Here is a 22,177-nt window from a genome sequence, read left to right as displayed (position 1 = left end):
GATATTTGTGGAGGGTCATAAACAGCTTGTCATTAAAGCTACAAACACAGATTTTGTTCTCATCGCTATTCATTGCTATTCATGTATTTTGTAAGCTAAAAGATCTTTGCCTTGAACAAATGTGGGTAGTCTTTGGACAGGGAACAAATTTGAGATGGACTCCCATACATGATGTTATTCAATCAGTCGGCCATGAGAAAGCAAAATTATTGCTTTCTTCCAAGCATTTACAGGTTGAGATGTAGTTTCAGGTTTCCGGGGCAAGTGTAAATGCTTTCATTTCGGACTCCCATGTACAGATCTATGCAGCTGCAAATGTGACAACTAATTGGCCAGAATATAAAGTCTTAAGACATGCCTTCCAGAGGAAAACAAGTACAGTAGATCTACATTGCTTTACCTATGACACAACAGGTCTTTTGTTTATCAAAATTTATATGTATGCATGTGTTGCTACATACACTTTAATTTTAAAAATGTGCTTTATATAAAGTGACCACAAGTTCCGATCAAACAGTGACGGCCATAAAGGGACATAGTTAAAAGTATTCCATGTGGAGACACGAACACCTTATATTGAAATTTCTAACTTAAAAAGGGAGATAATTTTGTTAAAATTTACATCAGAGTTATAGAACTTGGCTTGGTACAGTGCCTAATGAGCATGAAGGCATGTGTAAAGTTTCAACCCAATAAACCTAGTAATTTCTGAGAAAAAGACTTAATACGAAGACATTATGGTGAAATTTCTAAGTTAAAAAGGGGGATAAGTTTGTTAAAATTTATGTCAGACTCAGAGTTATGGAACTTGGCCTAGTACAGCGCCTAATTACCACAAAGGTATGTTTGATGTTTCAATCCAATAAACATAGTAGTTTCTGAGAAAAAGACGTATAAACTTAAAGCTGACGCCATCACCACCGTCGTCATTGCCCCCGCCACCGAAAAAGCTTCACCTTAGTCTGCGGTCAGTTCCTAAAGTTGCAGGTGAGACAAAAACTGTCCTTCGTCAACATTCTAAATATGTTATTTGACAATCACATTAAAATTAGTTTAACTAGGAATGTCAGTGTTAATAGCAGATTAGTATTTTTTCATGAAACGGCGGGCATCTTGAAAAAAACACGCCATATTGGATTTTGAAACCAGTCTTTTGTGTATCAAAAATAGGTTTAGCACACTCAAAACATCTTAAAAGATATCTTTTCCTCAAAATTGACAAAAAAGAACCTGGTATGGGTCTGTTCAACTCAAAACTAAACTTCCTGTGGATGCCATCTTGAAAAATGGCTGCCATTTTGAATTTTCAAGTGGCTAACAGGCTTTTTGAAAACAGTAGGCTCAGACGAGTAAACATGTCAAATTTCATGCTTGCATCACCAAATGCAGTATTTTTCCCGAATAAATGACTTAATCTGCCCAGCTAATTGTTTCATCTAGATCATTTAAATGTTTGTTCTTCATGTCTACAACAAACCACTATATTACAAGGCTGTATAATGTTAGATTTTATGATGATACCTCACCTGTGTTTACAAAACAACTTTCTGTCTTAACGGGACATGAAGATAGCATTGCGCATGCACAGTAGTTAACACTTTCCGAGGTATCAAGTGGGGAAGAAGTATTTAAACTACATATTGATTGTCTGCTGATAAAATGTGCTACTTTTATTTTCAAGGTAATAGTTACATAAAAAGCAGGGCTGTCGATTTTTGCACTAATTCTATTCTATATCTGTTGGAATTATCAAGAATTTGTGTAAGACGAAATTCGACTTTTTATATTTTACGTCACAACGCGATGCTGATTAGAACATCAGACACGGAAGGAGCTGAAGTTTGTACAGTGTGGGCTTCATTTAAGTCAAATATTATTTTAGGGAATAATGAAGTCGAAATATGAAAAGGTGTCTGGAAACCAGTACCACTCAAAAAAAAAAGCGTTTGACCTGGAGACATAAAACATAAGAGCATTGTTATATAGCTCGTGAAGTTGTCCACCTGGTGTTCAGCTGTTTTTGATTTTACACAGCCAGACTAGAGTCGTGAACCTTTACTAAGTTGAAAATACACAAAGTGCACAAAAGTTTATATTGCATATATCTTTAAAAATATTTCACCTAGAGTCATGAAACCATGTACATGTAGATCATGTGTTTGTTGATATTGTCTCTTAGTACCATCACCCCTGCCCAGGTAACCTCAAACTTCTCACTACCCAGTCATCATATGATTGTAACATTCTTCTGTATTATACGATACATGACATTTTATGAAAGAGGGTTTGAGCACTGACTTCAAATAAATTGCCCCATCAGCGATGTGGGTTTAAAACCTTGATTGAGGTGTAGAAATCTTCATGTGAGGATGTCATTCAGCTAGCTTGCAGAAGGTCTGTGGTCTACCTATATGCCAGCTGTGCCAGAAGCAAATCACAGAGGGGCACCTGGGGTCTACCTTTACCATCAAAAGTGGTAATAGTCACGATGTGGACTTTACTGTTAGGATTTCACTCTGAATTCAACAAAAACAAAGTCATTTTACGAAGAGTAAATTTATTGTCAATATCCTACATGGAAGAAATGCTACTTATATACAGTAAATGTGAAAAATGAATTTCTTCATTTATGCAGTTTGATATATAAGAAAAATCTATATATTTAACATTTAGAAATGTCTGTAAGTTTATATCAAAAGCCACTCTTCAGAACGCACCATTTTTAACAAATTTGGGAGGACATCATTGTTTCCAAAAAAGTGCATCAATATAATTTAGATGGCTGTGCATATTATGCACACATGTGCAATCTGCATAAATTTCAATGAGTAAGTATTCATTTGATAGATAAACAGGCCTTTATCATATGTATAAATATGTTCAAAGAAGATATATACAAACACATATCCAAAGGCATAATACTACTTCCACATGATAATTTAAACGACAGCATGTTTATATTATCGTTTGATTGTTATGGTTGTCATGCATCGTTGAACTCAAAAAGGTTGTTTATGATAGGAGTTTAGTCCATACTGCAATGATATACAGAAATATTTTTTGTATTGAAACATTTTAATGAAAAAAAATCATAATTATCAAACATGTTATCATGTGGAATTTATACAATAGATACTTTTCCTTGTATCTTAACTTCTCAGGTTGTTATAAGAGAGGAATCCATCTAGCTAGCTTGCACAAGGACGATGTCTGCCCATGCTAGAAACAATTCCAGGAGGGACATGGGGGGTGTCTTCTCTGGTCAGTTAAAACATTAAATTTGTCATGTGACCTGAATTGTGTGAGTACAACATCAAACACAAGAAAAAGTCTTTCACAACAACCATTATTTACACCATTATTTATACCTTCATGTACAGCAACTGTTATTTACACCATTTTACTACAATCATTATTTACAACTTTATTTGCACCACTTTTTACCACAACAATTATTTACACACTGTCAGTTATTTACCGTACACTATTATTTTCACAGTTATTTGAGCACTAGTATCATGCTGTTTGCATGAACACCAACAATTATTGTTTGATCTTCCCATCTGATAGACACAGTTTGAGGACGATTGCACTTCAGCCATACCCTAAAGTCATTTTTCTCCTCCTTTGATTGAAGTGGAGATTTTGATTTGTTCTTTATCAGCAGTATTTTATTTGCTAAGCTTGCACACAATAAGCAGTTACCTTGATCATCAAGGATCACTTTCCTTGGCCATTTAAATTCCTCGCTCTCTATTTTGTACAAAAGTTTACCTTCAAATGTCAGACAGGTTATACTATTTTTTCTACCATCAGTGACATAAATGTCACCATTGTGTTGATTAACAGCTACATAGTAAGGGGATTTAAAAAGGTCATCCCCATTCTCATCAGCTACTATATGTCGTAAAATTTTACCATGTCTGTCACGAACCTCAATCATACCGTTTCCTGGGTTTTCATGAAATGTTACTAGTATATTATTCTTGTAAACAGCAATACCCCAGGGCACCCTTTTTAGATTTATATGCATGCCCTCATGTAACTTCCCAGACTCTACTTTGATATATTGCAGTAACTTCTTAGATTTCAGCGTTACAATGATTTCATTTGCACTGACAAGAGCAGCATCCCAAAGATTACCTTTAAAGTAGAGTTGATGAAGCAACTGGAATTCTTTGTCTAGAAGGATCAGCTTTGAATTAGCATGATCACATAAAATAAGGGAACCTCCTGGTAGAAACAGGGAACCAGTTACATCAGAAGTAGAGTCATTCATTTCAAAGTTAATGTTTTTATAGATGATGTTCTTGATTCGTAAATTTTCAAATAGCATATCTTGCTTTTGTGATTCAGCTTTCTTTCTTGCATTGGCTTTTATTAGATGACTTGGTTTTTCCTCTGGAAGGTCTTGCTGTATTGACACATCATTTCCAGCTGGTTTATTTGCATTTGATTCCTTAACTTTGTCGTTAGTGCTAGTGGCTTCTTTAGAGTTGTCACTGTACTGTTTGTGGTTGGCTTCCATTTCATTCATACTGATTCCTGCATCTTTATTTTCTATTTCTTCTGCATTTTTCTCTTCAGATGTTTGTACATTCATTTTCTTTTTAATGTTATCACATATTTCTTTTACTGTCAGCAACTTCTGCATAACTTCCCAAGATTTCCTTGTCTTTGGCTTGAGTGTAATGGTATTCTTTACTGTTGTATATTCTAAATGGATCTTTTCAAGTTTAGATTTAGCTGCAAAGATGGCCAATTTGTCATTTGAATTTGAAACATGATCAGCATGCTCTTTAAGAGAGGCCAAATTGTTAATTACATCAGTGTACATAGCAACATTTTCCCTTAGTTCTTTAACATAAGACTTCTCCTGAATTTCCCCTTCTTTGATTTCATTTTCCAGTTTGTCAAAATAATCATTCATTTCTTTCCTAATAGAATCTAGCTGTGATCTCTGACTTTTTGAGTTGGCTGTTGTAGAATCAATTGCCTCTATTTGAACGCTTTTAAGCTCTTCAAATTCAGTCTTGATGACTTCAATTTCTTTAGCAACGTTATGAAACTTAGCTTGATCATCCTTTTCACAAATGTCATCTATCAGTTCACAGTCACAAGTTGAATGTCTTGTCATTTTGCATAAAGTACATAACACAGATTTGTGTGTGCTGCAGTAAAACTGCACTTCATTCATCCTGTGGTCATCGCAAAGCTTGAGTGCCAACTTCGGTTTGGTTTCCTCTCTGGTCCTGGGCATAGAATCTCCTTGAAGAATGAAATGATGCCGAAACACCTGAAACTTTCGATGAGACTTCAAGCATTGTTTACATAAATACTCATTACATTCCTGGCAGAATGCTCTAGCATCTTTCTGTATTCCCTCAAACTGACACGGATCACAGTTCATTACTACTGAATCCTCAGATGCATAATACTGATCATCCGACATTTTGTAAAATTGTCCCTAGAATTTTTTTGACATGTACTAAGTCAGATACCTTGCTATCCAACAGAATGATATTGTACATGTACTTTGACTTGTTCATATTTTCTGTTTGTTAAAAGATACATGGTAATCTTTGTAACTAGTGACCGGTTTCACTTCATTTTAAGGTGTAGCAGGTAGTCTAGTTACAATATTAAACAGCTTTTATACAGATAAACATAATCTTGTTTGTTTATCATGATTATCTGTAGATTTATTGATAACTGTATCAGTGTTTGAAAACTGTTTACTTTATTCATGAGTCTAAACTCACACACATTTAAGATAGTTTCCAACAAATCAGTTTTTACCCCAGTGCAGATCTTGACAGGACAGGAATATCGGAGAATTGTTTCTCAGACACAAACTGATATGCTTGCAAATGTATTGTTTGATGTAGCAGCCTTCACAAGTTTGTTCAAATAGTTCAGTTTCATCTTTTAAAGGGGCTGCTGGAGCTAATAGCCTCTAGATATAGAAAAAATCCTTTGAAGGACTTCTTTCCTTAAACCGCTTGATGGTTAACCTGTAGCATCCTTGCATGGACCTCTCTAAACTTTTTCTTAATGGTTCAGCTTGGTTCCTTTAAATCATGGTTTAACTTAGAAAAGTGGTTAAACATCTTCATTGAAGCACTTGATATGAAAATTCTACAAAAAATAATGTAGTCTGTAGCAGCATTCTTGTATGGACCTCTCTCAAGTGTGTTCAAATGATCCTATTTGACCCCTTTTAAAGTCTCCAAAGATAGCAATAGAAAAAAGTTTGACCCCCTTAGGGGCCTCCAAAGCCAAAAATAGAAAAACCTTCTGAATCACTTGATGGATCTATACCGAACTTAGTGTGTAACGTCCTTGACATATAGACCTCTCTCAACTTTGTCCAAGTTTTTCAGCTTGGCCCCTTTTAGGGTCTATCAAGGCATAGCTTGAAACAACTCTGGAACTGCTTGATAAAAGATTTTTCAAGGAACTTGGTCTGTACCATTCTTTTATGGACCTTTCTCAGATTTGTTCAAATTGTTATCCCCCGCCAAAGAAGGCAGAGGGATATAGTTTTGGCATCATCCTTCAGGCTGTCTGGAGCCATATCTAGGAAGTGTTTTGGAATATTTAAATAAAACTTCATATACATGTTCACCACTATAGGAAAATGCAGCCTGTCAAGTTTCAGTCAAATTGCCCAAGTAGCACAAGAGTTATAGCCCTTAGTAGTAGTACCCTTACCTGGTCCCCACCTCCCTGTGAACAGAGAGCACATTGTGTAAAGACACCACTTGTTCCATTTCCAACAGTAATTTACTTGTATATAAAGACATCTTGTTTGTTCTTTAGCCGTTAGCGCTAGGGTATGCCAGTTTCCCTTTTAATGATAAAAGCCAAGCAGGGAAGCTTCTCTTTTTTGGTATGAGGTGGCCAGGAGGAAAACCCACAACCTGCAGCTGAAGCAGCACTCTACAACTAGGCTATAATTTAATAGTGTCTAATTTCAATATATTTTCAGTGAAGAGAGTAAGAAAATTAAGGAAGAACTTGATAAAGAGTCGAAAGAGAATGCTGAAAAAGCAAAAACTATTGTTCAGGTATGTAAAGTGTGAAATAAGGACGTTATTTTAAGTTGATCTAGTTTATTTGTATCAGAAACAGAACAGTTATGTAAATTTCTTTACAAGATAAGAAGGGAGAATACCTTGTAAAAGGCTGTTTTCAAAGAAATTTTAACATACTAAGTAGGAAAAAAAATCATGTTAATAGAACTCATTTAAGGAAAAATGAAAGAGAAAATATCATTGACATCTACATTGTACTGAATAAGCAGTTGACTTACTTTTCTGCAATGTATAGTTGAAGAGAGTGGGTCGGAAGTACAAGGACCAGGCTGAGACAACAACAAAGGAGTTTGAAGAATACAAGGCTAAACAAGGGGAAAACACAGAAAAACAATTACAGGTTAGTATCAGTACCCCTGAGATACCATGGTTACTGAAACATTGAGAGTTCTAAAAATTTATCGATGTTAGAAGATGTTTGTGTAATTTACAGAGAATTAAAAATTTAGATTTTTTTTCTTGAATACTGAAGAAATTTTTGTTAATTGCTACAAACTTCTGGCTTCAATCATACTATAACTGTGCATGAATTTAGTACATGAAACACACACTCAATGGATGGTTAAAGATATATGTACATCAATATTTTAATTGTAGTAATTTGCTTGATTTAACAGTATTGCAAATATTTTCATTGGATAATTGTTACCTGTTAATGTTTTCGTTTTTATACGCCCATTTGAAAAACGGGACGTATTATGGGAACACCCCTGGCGGGCGGATGGGCAGGCGGCGTCCACAGACCTTGTCCGGAGCATATCTTCTACATGCATGGAGGGATTTTGATGAAACTTGGCACAGTTGTTCACCATCATGAGACGGAGTGTCATACGCAAGAACCAGGTCCCTAGGTCTAAGGTCAAGATCATACTTAGAGGTCAAAGGTCAAATTCAAGTATGACTTTGTCCGGAGCATATCTTCTTCATGCATAGAGGGATTTTGATGAAAGTTGGCACAATTGTTTATCATCATGAGACGGAGTGTCATGCGCAAGAACCAGGTCCCTAGGTCTAAGTTCAAGGTCACACTTAGAGGTCAAAGGATACAAGAATGAAAACTTTGTCCGGAGCATATCTTCTTCATGCATAGAGGGATTTTGATGAAAGTTGGCACAATTGTTCATCATCATGAGACGGAGTGTCATGCGCAAGAACCAGGTCCCTAGGTGTAAGGTCAATGTCACACTTAGAGGTCAAAGGATACAAAAATGAAAACTTTGTCCGGAGCATTTCTTCTTCATGCATGGAGGGATTTTGATATAACTTGGCACAAATGTTCACCACCACAAGACGGAGTGTCATGCGCAAGAACCCGGTCCCTAGGTCTAAGGTCAAGGTCACACTTAGAGGCCAAAGGTCAGATACAAGAATGACTGTCCGAAGCATTTATTCTTCATGCATAGAGGGATTTTGATGTAACTTGGCACAATTATACACCATCATGAGACAAAGTGTCATGCGCAGTTCCCTTCTTTAGAATTACTTCCCTTTGTTGTTACTATAAATAGCTTATATTGTAACTTTTTCATTACTAGTCATAGGGAAAAATCGAGACCACTTTTCTGTAGTACAATATGCATGCTACATCCAATTTTGAGGTGTATTTTGACCAGTCTCTACCTGGTAAAGATTTTGAGGACTTACAATTTTTTTTTTTTCATTTTTTTTTTTTTTTTTTTTTTTTTTTTTTTTTAAGATTAACTTCCCTTAGTTGTTACTATAAATAACTTATATTGTAACTTTTTTATAATTGACCGTAGGGAAAAACCAAGACCACTTTTCTGTGGTACAACATAGATGTTACTTTCCAATTTTAGGTGTATTTTAAGGTATCTCTACCTGGTAAGGAGTTTTTTTTGTGGACTTAGAAAAACAAAACACTTAGTTATTACTAAACAACCACAAAGTTAAAATTCCATTTGCAAATACAGGTGCTAGAGTAAAGAAATTTGCTGCGACGAGCGTATATTGTGACATTCTTGCACTCTTGTTTTATGTTAAATTGATTTTGACTAATGAAATTATTTGCTTCTTAGTAACATCCTTAACTTTGCCAGATATATTTTTTTGCCATTCCTCACCACAAACCCTTTCAACTGGGGATACCAATTCATCGAATTTACTTGTTTTTAAAGTTATGGCCCCTGAAATAGTCAAAAATGCACATTTTCACCTAATAATGTGCCTAGCTCTAAAAGAATTGATGTAAATTCTTGAAGCCTTGCTTGAGTGTTTATCATGATGTGACCTTACACACTTGGCATTTTTTGGGGGAATCTTAGCACTTACTACAGAGTTATGGCCCTTGAAATAGCCAAAATAGTAGATTTAGTGATGCTCATAGCTCAAAAAGTATATGGCCTAGAATTATAATGAATCCTTTTCATAAAACGTTTGTTGAGGCTATACCCGCTTAAGATTGCAAACATTTGAATTATTGCCCATTATTTGTGACAAATGTACCAGTGGGGGGCTTAGAAAATATCGGATTTCTTGGTTAAGTTTTATGTTTAGGTCAGCCTTTCTCCTAAACTATCAAAGCTTAGGCTTTGAAACTTGCAACACTTGTTCACCATCAAAAGCTGACTCTTACAGCAAGAAACATAACTGCATCCTGCTTTTTGCAAGAATTATAGCCCCTTTTGGATTTAGAAAATGAGATTTCTTGGTAGAGTTTTGTGTTTAGGTCAACTTTTCTCCAAATCTATCAGAGCTATTGCTTTAAAACTTGCTACACTTGTTCACCATCAAAAGTTGACTCTATATAGCAAGAAACATAACTGCATCTTGCTTTTTGCAAGAATTATGGCCCCTTTAAGACTTCGAAAATATCAGATTTCTTGGTAAAGTTTTGTGTTTAGGTCAACTTTTCTCCTGAACTATCAGAGCTATTGCTTTAAAACTTGCAACAGTTGTTCACCATCAATGGCTGGATATATACAGCAAGAAACATAACTGCATCTTGCTTTTTGCAAGAATTATGGCCCTCTTTCAGACTTAGAAAATATCAGAGTTCTTGGTTAAGTTTTGCGTTTAGGTCAACTTTTGTCCTCAATGGTCAAAGCTATTGTTTTAAAACTTGGAGCAGTTATGCGCCATTAAAAGCTGAGTCTTCCCAGCAAGTACCATAACTCTACATTGCTTATTTTTGCAAGAATTTTGGCCCCTTTTGGACTTAGAAAATCATGGGCAGGACAATATTTCTGTTATACAGTGACAAAAAAATCAGAGGAGTGTCTGCACGGGCAAAGCGGTGCTCTTGTTTATGCTTTGAATTAATTAACTGTGTTCAAATTTATCCTCTTCATCAATCTGTAATCGTCAGACAAACATGTAATTAAAAAGACATTTATTTTCAGGCTAATGTAGAGAAAATGAAAGAATTAGAGCAGACAGTCAAAGAACAAGATGAAAACTTGGCAACAGTGAAGAACAGCTTGCAAGAAGTTACATCGAAGAACACAGAGAATGAAAATAAATTGAAAAATGTTGAAAATACCAAACAAGTTCTTGAAAACAGTCTTAAGGTAATAAGGATGTTTTATGGCAGTAAATACACCTACAATTAGTCCTCACCCTTCACACATTCTGTACTGTCAATAAAATTTGATCACTTAGATATGGTAAAAAAGTAAATTTTGTCTACATATCAAAATTTATCAGTCTTTGAAAGATTTGCTAAGATCTCCAAAAATTTTAAAAATCAAAAGGAATTCCCAAAACTGCCCGAAAATTTTCATAAAATTCCTAAATTTAAATTATACAGAAACAGACATGTTATGATGAACCTGATTCAGGCTAAATACCTTTTATTGTTGATATATTTTTTGTGTTGTATTGTATGTTCATATCATTCTGTGATATGTAGTTTGTACAGCGCTTTTGAACGTTTATTTTATAGATGAAAATAGCGCTATAAAAATCTGGTAAATAATAATGATTTCCAAAGATAAGGCTTATAGTGACTGTTATAATCCATCTTGATGAATTTTAAGCTGTCCTCAGACTGTGTTAGATAGGGTTACACAATATATAGGTTTGTTATATAGGGAATTCCAATGGTCAGACCTATAGATGACCATTCTAGCAGGGTACTGTTATATACAGGTGACCGCTAATGCAGGTTAGATTGTAAAATTGCGAAATATGACAGAGGCTGCTTCATATCTCAGCCGTTCTTATCCAGTGCTCAGCAAACTTAAGAATATTAATAGGCATTGTATTTTTGCCAAGTTGGATATCCAGTCAGATGCTCTTTTGTTACTGCCCTTAAATCATCTATAAAGTTGCCAAATGTTGCTGTTTTCTTCTCAATAAATAAAGCATTTCTCTTGGAATTAAGCCATATTCTTACAGACTTTGTATCTTTTTATTAAACCTAAAATTTGTATCTCTTATTAAAACCTAGACCAAGTTTGATAACAAGCCAGATTGGTTAAGTATCTCCAGAATTCACCAAAATTACGAAAATGTACATTTACTGCTGAATTACTACAACTAGGTTTTCTTTGATCTCAGCCATTACGTAGAATGTGTATCTCTATAAAAGTTAGGTCAAGTTTGATAACCAGCTAGTTTGGATAAGAATCTCTAGAGTTATGGCCCTTGAGTATTGTCAAAATTGGAGAAAATTGACAACCTGCTGCTTAGTAAGTAGTATTTTAATAGTGAAAAGTAATGTTCGTGATAGGTGTATATTGTGACATTTTGTCACACGTGTTAAAATGTTTTGTTTCCATATGCCTGTTGTAGGTTTTATTTTAGGTTTTTCAGATAAATGACATGGCACCATGAATTCCACTCAAACTAGTTGTGCTAAACTTCATGTCTTCTTTATAACAGGATTCGGAGGAAAAGAGAAAAAATTTGGAACAGAGGTTGCTTGCGGTTACAGCAGAGAAAGAGCATATAGAGCAAGCAATGGAGCAGAAAACACAGCAACAACAACAACAACAAGTAGAATCTGCCAAGATTACACAGCTACAGCAGGTACAGAAAACGATAAGCACCAGAGTCTAGACAACACTAAATGACAGTGTTGTTTCTCTCTTGTTTTGTTGTCCTTTAGTTAATTTAAAAATGTATGAGCTGTAAATGATAATTGATTAAAGTTAAAGATTACATACAACAGAGATAGATCTGACCACAATTAAAAATGTATAAATGATAATTTTTGTACAGCGTAACTGGTTCAGAAGGCACAAGTCATTAAGTCTAGATAGCTTATTAAGGATATAATATTGATTTATGTGTCCTTTTTCTTCTGAATTTAAGAGACAAATTTAAAATGTTCATCTTGCTAATTCTTAATAGGGTCACTGTTTTATGTATCACATGAGTCTCATTTCCATTTATGGCTGTATTTGTTTTCTATTAATACAGTACAAGTTAAATAAAGAGACCACTTAATGGAATGGCAAAATTTGGTCTCTCACAGCTGGTCTTTTAATGCAAAATAAATAGTTCTTTGAGCATGTGGTTTTTAAATGTAAGTGGTATCTTTATAAATGTGGTATCTCAAGCAAGTTTGATTGTACTTTTATCTCAAAGAGCTTCAACCTTTGATTTTATTTCCAGCAAATAAACAAATTAAATGAAGACTCGAATAAAGTGAAAGAGGAAAAATCAGAGGTAGAGAAGAAGTTAACTCGAGCACACCAGATGCTTCAGTCAGCCAAGACGAAGCTACAGTCTATGAAAGAAATCAACGAGAAACTGACAAGTGAGAGACTGGAGATGAAGAAGAAAATTTCTGAACAAACAAACACTTCAAATGCTTCTAATGGTACAAAAAAAATATGCTGAATACCATAATCCTTCTTTATAATGTATAACATGTCTTGGTCTATTTATAAGTATGAAAATGCATAGCAAACACTTATTGAAATACTAGGTTAAATTATATTTTCACCATTCAGTCATATTCATGGATGCACTGTAAAACACACTAATGTACACAAACATAATAAAGATGCAGATGTTAGGCATTCACATACATAAAAATAACTGTTCATTATCAAATTCCTTGGCTGCATTTTACCGAAGACGTGACATATTTCACCAGTACTCCGTTGCTTGGCGCTCCACATTGTCCAAGAGCGATTAATAAAAGTTGGAGAACTTGTTTCACAATCAGCCAGAATAAATTAGTATAAACTAACTAAACTCACATTACAAGTGTGAATTACGTATTCTGTATTTGGCAGAGGAGGCTGAGTTACGTGAAAGCAAATTGAAGGAGTTCGAATCCCAGATAGAAACACTAAAACAAGAAATAGCATCCAGAGATAATACTATAGCTGAACTTCAGAAAAATGTAAGTACAATATTTTTCTGGAATCAATATTTACAATCAAAATGTAATCTGAAACTATATACATGATTTCAATTGTAATACAAATGAGTAATATTGGTTTCAATGAAAGAGCATTCCAGGGTTCACAATGTATGGTTGGCCATGCTGTGATATTGATCCCAGAGATGGAGCAGTCCGAAGGTCACAATGCTTGATTGAACATGATCTGATATTGATCTGGAAGATGGAGTGTTCTCGAGGTCATAATACTTGATTGGCCATGGTTTGCTATTAATCTCAAAAGATAGTGCAGACCCGCCCGCTTAGTTCAGTAGGTAAGAGCGTTGGTCTACGGATCGCGGGATCGTGAGTTCGCGGGGCGTATGTTCTCCGTGACTATTTGATAAACGACATTGTGTCTGAAATCATTAGTCCTCCACCTCTGATTCATGTGGGGAAGTTGGCAGTTACTTGCAGAGAACAGGTTTGTACTGGTACAGAATCCAGGAACACTGGTTAGGTTAACTGCCCGCCGTTACATGACTGAAATACTGTTTAAAAACGGTGTTAAACCCAAAACAAACAAACAAAAGATAGTGCAATCCATAAGTTACTGTGTTTGATTGGGATGCTGTGATATTGAGCCTAAAGAAGGAGCATTCCAAAGGTCACAATGTTTGGTTGGCCATGCTTGTTCCCATGTTCCTATCATGCTGGTTTTGCATGTAATTAACTGAAAATTGCTATGGAAAGTGTGAATTGCGACAAGAAGTAAGAACATAAGCTGTTCAATTGAAAGTGTTAAATGCAAAACATTGCTGTGTGTAAGTGCACTTGAAGCCTATGGTCTTCATTCATTGTTGTGTTTAAAGTGCACTGGAAGGTCTTGGGTCTCCGTACATTGTTGTGTGTATAGTGGACTTGAAGGCCTTTGGTCTCTATACATTGTTGTATGTAAAGTGCACTTGAAGGTCTTTGGTCTCTATACATTGTTATGTGTAAAGTGCACTCGAAGGTCTCGGGTCTCCATACATTGTTGTGTGTAAAGTACACTTGAAGGCCTTTGGTCTTCATAAATTGTATGTAAAGTGCACTTGAAGGCCTTTGGTCTCTATACATTGTTATGTGTAAAGTTCACTTGAAGGTCTTGGGTCTCCATACATTGTTGTGTGTAAAGTACACTCAAAGGTCTTTGGTCTTCATAAATTGTTGTATGTAAAGTGCACTTGAAGGCCTTTGGTCTCTATACATTGTTATGTGTAAAGTTCACTTGAAGGTCTTGGGTCTCCATACATTGTTGTGTGTAAAGTACACTTGAAGGCCTTTGGTCTCCATACATTGCTGTGTGTAAAGTATACTTGAAGGCCTTTGGTCTCCATACATTGTTGTGTGTAAAGTGCACTCAAAGATCTTGGGTCTTCATAAATTGTTGTATGTAAAGTGCACTTGAAGGCCTTTGGTCTCTATACATTGTTATGTGTAAAGTTCACTTGAAGGTCTTGGGACACCATACATTGTTGTGTGTAAAGTACACTTGAAGGCCTATGGTCTCCATACATTGCTGTGTGTAAAGTGCACTTGAAGGCCTTTGGTCTCTATACATTGTTATGTGTAAAGTTCACTTGAAGGTCTTGGGTCTCCATACATTGTTGTGTGTAAAGTACACTTGAAGGCCTATGGTCTCCATACATTGCTGTGTAAAGTGCACTTGAAGGCCTTTGGTCTCTATACATTGTTATGTGTAAAGTTCACTTGAAGGTCTTGGGTCTCCATACATTGTTGTTTGTAATGTACACTTGAAGACCTATGGTCTCCATACATTGCTGTGTGTAAAGTGCACTTGAAGGCCTTTGGTCTCTATACATTGTTGTGTGTAAAGTTCACTTGAAGGTATTGGGTCTCCATACATTGTTGTGTGTAAAGTACACTTGAAGGCCTATGGTCTCCATACATTGCTGTGTGTAAAGTGCACTTGAAGGCCTTTGGTCTCTATACATTGTTATGTGTAAAGTTCACTTGAAAGTCTTGGGTCTCCATACATTGTAATGTGTAAAGTATACTTCAAGGCCTTTGGTCTCCATACATTGCTGTGTGTAAAGTATACTTGAAGGCCTTTGGTCTCCATACATTGTTGTTTGTAAAGTGCACTTGAAGGCCTATGGTCTCCATACATTGTTGTGTGTAAAGTATACTTGAAGGCCTTTGGTCTCCATACATTGTTGTGTGTAAAGTGCACTCAAAGGTCTTGGGTCTTCATAAATTGTTGTATGTAAAGTGCACTTGAAGGCCTTTGGTCTCCATACATTGTTGTGTGTAAAGTATACTTGAAGGCCTTTGGTCTCCATACATTGTTGTGTGTAAAGTATACTTGAAGGCCTTTGGTCTCCATACATTGTTGTTTGTAAAGTGCACTTGAAGGTCTTGGGTCTCCGTACATTGTTGTGTGTAAAGTGCAGTTAAAAGCCTTTGGTCTCCATACATTATTGTGTGTAAAGTGCACTTGAAGGCCTTTTGTCTCTGTACATTGTTGTGTGTAAAGTGCAATTAAAGGCCTTTGGTCTCCATACATTATTGTGTGTAAAGTGCACTTGAAGGCCTTTTGTCTCTGTACATTGCTGTGTGTAAAGTTCACTTGAAGGCCTTTGGTCTCCATACATTGGTGTGTATAAAATGCACTTGAAGGCCTTTTGTCTCCATACATTGTTGTTTGTAAAGTGCACTTGAAGGCCTTGGGTGTCCATACACTGTTGTTTCGTAAGTGCACTTGAAGGCCTTGGGTCTCCATACATTGTTGTGTGTAAAATGCACTTGAAGGCCTTGGGTCTCCATACACTGTTGTTTCAAAAGTGCACTTGAAGATCTTGGGTCTCCTTACATTGTTGTTTGGAAAGTGCACTTGAAGGCCTTGGGTCTCCATACATTGTTGTGTGTAAAATGCACTTGAAGATCTTGGGTCTCCATACACTGTTGTTTGGAAAGTGCACTTGAAGATCTTGGGTCTCCATACATTGTTGTTTGGAAATTGCACTTGAAGATCTGGGGTCTCCATACATTGTTGTTTGGAAAGTGCACTTGAAGGCCTTTGGTCTCCTTACATTGTTGTTTGGAAATTGCACTTGAAGGCCTTGGGTCTCCATACATTGTTGTTTGGAAATTGCACTTGAAGATCTTGGGTCTCCATACATTGTTGTTTGGAAATTGCACTTGAAGATCTTGGGTCTCCATACACTGTTGTTTGGAAGTGCACTTGAAGGCCTTGGGTCTCCTTACATAGTTGTTTGGAAATTGCACTTGAAGGCCTTGGGTCTCCATACATTGTTGTTTGGAAATTGCACTTGAAGGCCTTGGGTCTCCATACATTGTTGTTTGGAAAGTGCACTTGAAGGCCTTTGGTCTCCATACATTGTTGTGTGTAAAATGCACTTGAAGATCTTGGGTCTCCATACATTGTTGTTTGGAAAGTGCACTTCAAGGCACAACTTCTCCATATGAATCAGAGGTGGAGGACAAATGAGTTCAGATGCAATGTCTTATTACCAGTCATCAGGGACAACATATGCCTCTCTTGTGGATTGAACTCATGACCCGGCAATTCATACGTCTGTGCTCTTCCTAATGAGCTAGAAATATTTGTTTGCGTGGTGACATTTCTTCTGTAATGCTTGTAGACGATACTGAAAAAATACAATAAAATCTGGAAAAAAATAGGCCAAAAAGATGTTCTTTTCATTCATAAGACATGAGGTAACTATAGGTTAATCCCAGTTTAACTACCTGTAAAATCTGTTATAGTTTAAAGTAGGAAAGAAAGAACATGGGATGATAAAAGATGGAAGAATTGTTTAAAACCTTTTCAGCTGATCACATTTTGAAGTTATTACACTGTAATGCATTTTCCTGAATCAAGAATGTCTAGTTTCCTACTCTTGAGATGCAAACACTTCTAAATTCTCAGATTTTGTGGTATTTAAATTTTCTGATTTCTGTGTTATATTCTTCTAGATACAGCAGCTACAGAAGCAGTTAGACAGTCAGAAGGCAACATCCCAGCCTGCAGTGCAGGCATCAAGGTCAGCTGGTAGTGTGGCTCAGGATAGAACAAGGTTTGTGTAAATCTTTATTTTACTGTCTTAATATATTACATTTATTAAGAATTTAGGTTTTGATGATTTTAGTAACAATGTTTTTTTTTAATGGACTTTGACACTGCATCCGTGAATCTTTTTCAAACGATTTTAACTACACCACATTTAGGCGACTGGTCAAGCGAAAATGATCGTTAATGTCAAGCCTTGAACCTGGTTAGCTCTGATAACACTCATTTTGTTATCATTCTTGTATATTGTTAGTATGTTGCACAGATGTTACTTGAAATTCCAATTCTATGGACTGAATGTAAGAAACACTGATTTGTTGAAACCTCTCCAAGTAGTAATTACAAGTGCATGTGCTCACAAAATATACAAAAGAAATAAATCCAAGACTAATCTGCCAATATCAGCATCTACCAGCTCAATACTTGTAACAAAATAGACAGCTGCACCCAGAGTGGACATTTGTGTGAGTGATGTTGTTGAGCCATTTGTTGATTCAGATGATTAAGTTGGAATAACTGTTACTCTTATTGATGTAGGAGTAACGATTCAGTGTTGCTGTTGATTCATATTTATAACATAGAGCCATTATGGCACTAGGGCACACCCACACCAGCAGTAACATAGAGCCATTATGGCACAAGGGCACACCCACACCAGCAGTAGTTCAGACTATTTCTACTCCTGCATCTATTCCTGAAATGAGGTGATGATGTTCTATTTATACCTTCCCGATTCTGGCAGAATACTGGCAACCAGTCAGAAATACTGGCAACCAGTCAGAACTGAGCAAATACCGGCAAGTTATACAGTTGAAGAATGATTGTGAAGCTTTAACAAATACAGTGAATGATGAAAAGAGCATGAAAACCACATACCTATGGCAAAGTAATATCACAAATATTATTTGGTTCTAATACAAAAGAATGAAAGCAAGAAACTCTGAAATGCAGAAATGCTGCAGTTATCAGCATTATTCATGTTTGTCTGCTACTAAATAGTTCTTGGGAAGCATTTAAAGATATAAATTGATATAAATGTCCACCTTATACTTTAAGGCCGAGGTACAGTGAGAATATATATTGAAATCTTTTCATACATTTCAGTTCATCACCATCAGAACCACCAAAGACAGCTAATATACGTCCTATAGCCTCTAGTCCTGCCAGTATCAAACCCCAGACTGTCCCTGTACAGCCACAGTCAGCAGCCTCAAAGGTGATGGCCAGCATACGTCCCATGGCAATTGCGCCTACCTCAGTATCTCCAATTACTACATCGTTAGGAACTCCCACGGCAACAGTGATGCCAACAACAGCAGTCTCACAGCAAGAAATTGTTACAGAAGGCAAGGATTTGTCACCATGGTTTCACTGTCATCTTCAAGTTTCAAATTTGTTTGGCTCAAATTTGTTATTCAAGCATTTTCTTTCTTTAGCAACAGACATCTTCTATTTTGAAACTTAAAAGTTGAAGAAAACTTTGTCAGACTGAAGACAGTTTAAAACTCAAATATTCAAAAATGTTTGATTCAATAAAATTAAACTATTGTAATAAAGGAATACAAAAATGTTGGTACTTGTTAATATTTCAGAAGAGTTAGTAACTCCTGTACAACAGTTATTCCCACAATCAACATCTGTTGGAGGCAGACCAACACAGCAAGTACAGAGAGTTATTCCTAATCAAGGTAGGTCTTAAATTTAAACAAAACACAATATATGATAATTTAAAAAAAAAAAACAAAGGTATTGGCATATTTTTTTTTCTTTCCTGAAGTTTAGGCACATCGCAGACTAATTTTATGAATATTTTATATGTTGTGTAGGAATATTTCAAATCTGTGTTTGGTGCCGAGATGCAAATTACCCTGGAAACAGAATCTGTGCTTGGTACTGAGACAAATGTACACTGGAAGAAATAGATGTTGTGCCATTTAAACCAGCTTCAGTGCTCTGTACTGTGCATAAAAGAATTCCAAATTTAAATGATGAACCATTTAACCAGGGGCTAGGTATTAAACTCATCCTAGTATGTAGTGTGGAAAGGCTTTAAATTTTTAAACCATGAATTGTCTGCTGTATATTAATGTGTGTTCTCAAAGAAAGGTTTGAATCCATCCATTATATAGTAAATTTTTCTGTGAAAAAGTGTCCTTTGTCTAAAAAAAAATACCAGTATATAACATTCCAGTGTAAAAATATTCTTTGAGATTTCATTCCTCAACAGTTATACCTAAAAATATGACCTGCACTTTCCATCCAAGAGACGTTAATAACAGATTTAACACTTGTCTTGTACTTTGACATTAAGAAGAAGTATATCACAGTAGAAACTTGCTACATTAATGTTTGGTAATGTCACTTTGACGGTGTGTATTTGTATTGTATGAAAGTCTTGTTCATTCTGGATCTTTTGTTTGTGACTGGGGAAAAAATTCCAGTCAGTTTACACAGAATAATTATAGATAACTTTAAAACTTTTTTAGAATCTGCAAGTGTTGAGAGCATTCCAGAAAGTACAACAGAGACTGTAGTGGTTGAACCAGTACAGTCCACTTCTAGAGAAACACCTGTTGTTGCCATTCAGCAGACGGCCAAGAGACAGAGAGAGGAATTAGAAAGGTATTCCATTCTGTATATTGATTTGGGAAAAAAATGAATTAGATTTGAGGAAGTAAATACATTTAGACATGTATGCAATAGTAGCATGCAACTCTGTAACAGTCTTTGTAGATGTTTTTATTAATTTCCAAATTTAGTATATGCATCAGTTCAACTGTGATTTTATGTTTCCATTTACAAGAGAATATTCTCTGTTAATTTTATTGCTAGAAAAGTGGAAGAATCCTTGAATTATTTTGATCATATAAATGAACAGCTTTTTGAAATTACAGCTGATTTTCTTATGTTTTCTGATATTACCATAGCTTTTATATTCATTACAGCCCCGGAGATGATACAGTTGTAAAGAGGACCAGAGTTTCTACCTCAGAGGTAAACTTTACTATATAGTCCACAATATTCAAGTAAAACACATGTGTCTCATATGTTACAAGTTATTTTTGCTATTGTATTATTATCCCCCGACGAAAGTCGGAGGGATATAGTTTTGGCGTTGTCCGTCCGTCCGTCTTTCCGTCCTTCCGTCTTTCCGTCCGTCCGTCCGGAGCCATATCTAGGAAATGGTTGGGAATATTTATTTAAAACTTCATATACATGTTCACCACCATGAGTTCTTGCGGCCCGTCAAGTTTCAGTCAGATTGCCCAAGTAACACCAGAGTTATGGCCCTTAGAAGTTTCTAGTGTTAACTATATAGGGTACTATAAATATGGCAATTTCTGCATCATAACTTTTGATATATTTGACCTAGAACTATGAAACTTAAACAGAATTTAGATCACCATAATGTGGTTGTGTACACACAATTTCATTTGGATTTATTTGTAAATTAAGAGTTATTGCCCTTTAATTGTATAAAAATCCACATATTTGTACATAACAAACTTACCATTTTGTAGAATTTCATTAAATTTCTTTCATTCTTTTCCATGAACATTTATTGTAAACATGTGAAGTTGTGTACCCACACCTGGTCGCCCCCTTACCTTGATCACACACCTCCCCCCCTATCCCCCCCCCCCCCCCCCCCCCCCCCCCCCCCCCCCCCCAAAAAAAAAAAAAAAAAAAAAATTCATTCCTTATTTTAGATTTTTTTCAAACAAACTTCATATACATGTTCACCACTATGAGGTTATGGGGCCCATCAAGTTTCAGACAGATTGCCCAAGTAACACCAGGGTTATGGCCCTTAGAAGTTTCTAGTGTTAACTATATAGGGTACTATAGATCTATAGATATGCCAATTTCTGCATCATAACTTTTGATATATTTGACCTAGAACTATGAAACTTTAACAGAATTTAGAGCACTATAATGTGGTTGTGCACAGACAATTTTGTACAGATTTCTTTTTGTAACTTCAGAGTTATTGCCCTTTAATTGTCTAAAAATCCACATATTTGTACATAACAAACTTACCATTTGGCAGAATTTCATTAAATTTCTTTCATTCTTTTCTTTGAACATTTATTATAAACATGTGAAGTTGTGCACCCACACCTGGTCACCCACTTGCCTTGGTCACACCCCCTCCCCCTCCCAACCCCACTCCCCCCCACTCCCAAATTTTTTTTATTTTTTTTCATTTATTTTAGATTTTTTTCAAACCTTCCAAGTTGTACTATTGCCCCACCTCACTTCTCCACCCAGTCATGCCCACCACTGATCATGCATCCTCTGCCCCCCCCCCCCCCCCCCCCCCCCCCCACTCCAACTTCACCCTTTTACCTTTTTTTTTTTCATTTTTAATTTTCAATCAATATTTATAATCAGCATGTGAAATTTTGTTTCCTCTCCCGTTCCCCAGCACCCCCACCCCCTAAAAAAATAAATATATACATATATCTATATATAGATATATATATTTCCATCCTTTTTTTTTTTTTTTTTAAATGTTCAAACCTTCAACATGTTAAGTTGTGACTGCACAAACCTTGCCCTCAGCCATGTTCAAGATATCTTATCTGTGTTCTCTTAAGGACATCTGATCTTTTATGTACAAATGTACATGTAAAACAGCAACACCTGGTGCCAAACCACTCAAAGACAATATTTCATTCCAGTTAA

At 35.9% G+C, this 22,177-nt stretch overlaps 2 protein-coding genes across 3 annotated transcripts in view; one reads left to right on the top strand and one right to left on the bottom strand.

Moving 5' to 3' along the window:
- Positions 1–22,177, top strand: part of LOC123525688 (nucleoprotein TPR-like) — a 94,870-nt gene that overhangs the window by 61,111 nt on the left and 11,582 nt on the right. For both annotated transcript variants that reach the window (XM_053538897.1, XM_053538896.1), the window contains exons 38-48: positions 6,992–7,070; positions 7,333–7,437; positions 10,457–10,624; positions 11,940–12,086; positions 12,675–12,882; positions 13,304–13,413; positions 17,395–17,495; positions 18,593–18,834; positions 19,081–19,176; positions 19,975–20,110; positions 20,434–20,482. In XM_053538897.1, coding sequence (XP_053394872.1) covers positions 6,992–7,070; positions 7,333–7,437; positions 10,457–10,624; positions 11,940–12,086; positions 12,675–12,882; positions 13,304–13,413; positions 17,395–17,495; positions 18,593–18,834; positions 19,081–19,176; positions 19,975–20,110; positions 20,434–20,482 — 1,441 coding nt within the window. The remainder of the gene's footprint in view (positions 1–6,991; positions 7,071–7,332; positions 7,438–10,456; positions 10,625–11,939; positions 12,087–12,674; positions 12,883–13,303; positions 13,414–17,394; positions 17,496–18,592; positions 18,835–19,080; positions 19,177–19,974; positions 20,111–20,433; positions 20,483–22,177) is intronic.
- LOC123524402 (E3 ubiquitin-protein ligase TRIM71-like) lies at positions 2,683–5,567 on the bottom strand. Its single transcript, XM_045302575.2, has one exon. It carries the CDS (start codon positions 5,450–5,452, stop codon positions 3,500–3,502), a length of 1,953 nt encoding a protein of 650 aa, XP_045158510.2. The 5' UTR covers positions 5,453–5,567; the 3' UTR covers positions 2,683–3,499.

Source organism: Mercenaria mercenaria, chromosome 3 (assembly GCF_021730395.1).
Source record: "Mercenaria mercenaria strain notata chromosome 3, MADL_Memer_1, whole genome shotgun sequence".
In the NCBI taxonomy this organism is placed as follows: domain Eukaryota; kingdom Metazoa; phylum Mollusca; class Bivalvia; order Venerida; family Veneridae; genus Mercenaria; species Mercenaria mercenaria.
The sequence above is the reverse complement of the archived record's forward strand: the minus strand, read 5'-3'. Positions and strand labels throughout refer to the sequence as shown.

Bases quoted from the DNA above. Each gene is read 5' to 3' on its own strand.
- LOC123524402 (XM_045302575.2), bottom strand. From the start codon at position 5,452: ATGTCGGATGATCAGTATTATGCATCTGAGGATTCAGTAGTAATGAAC.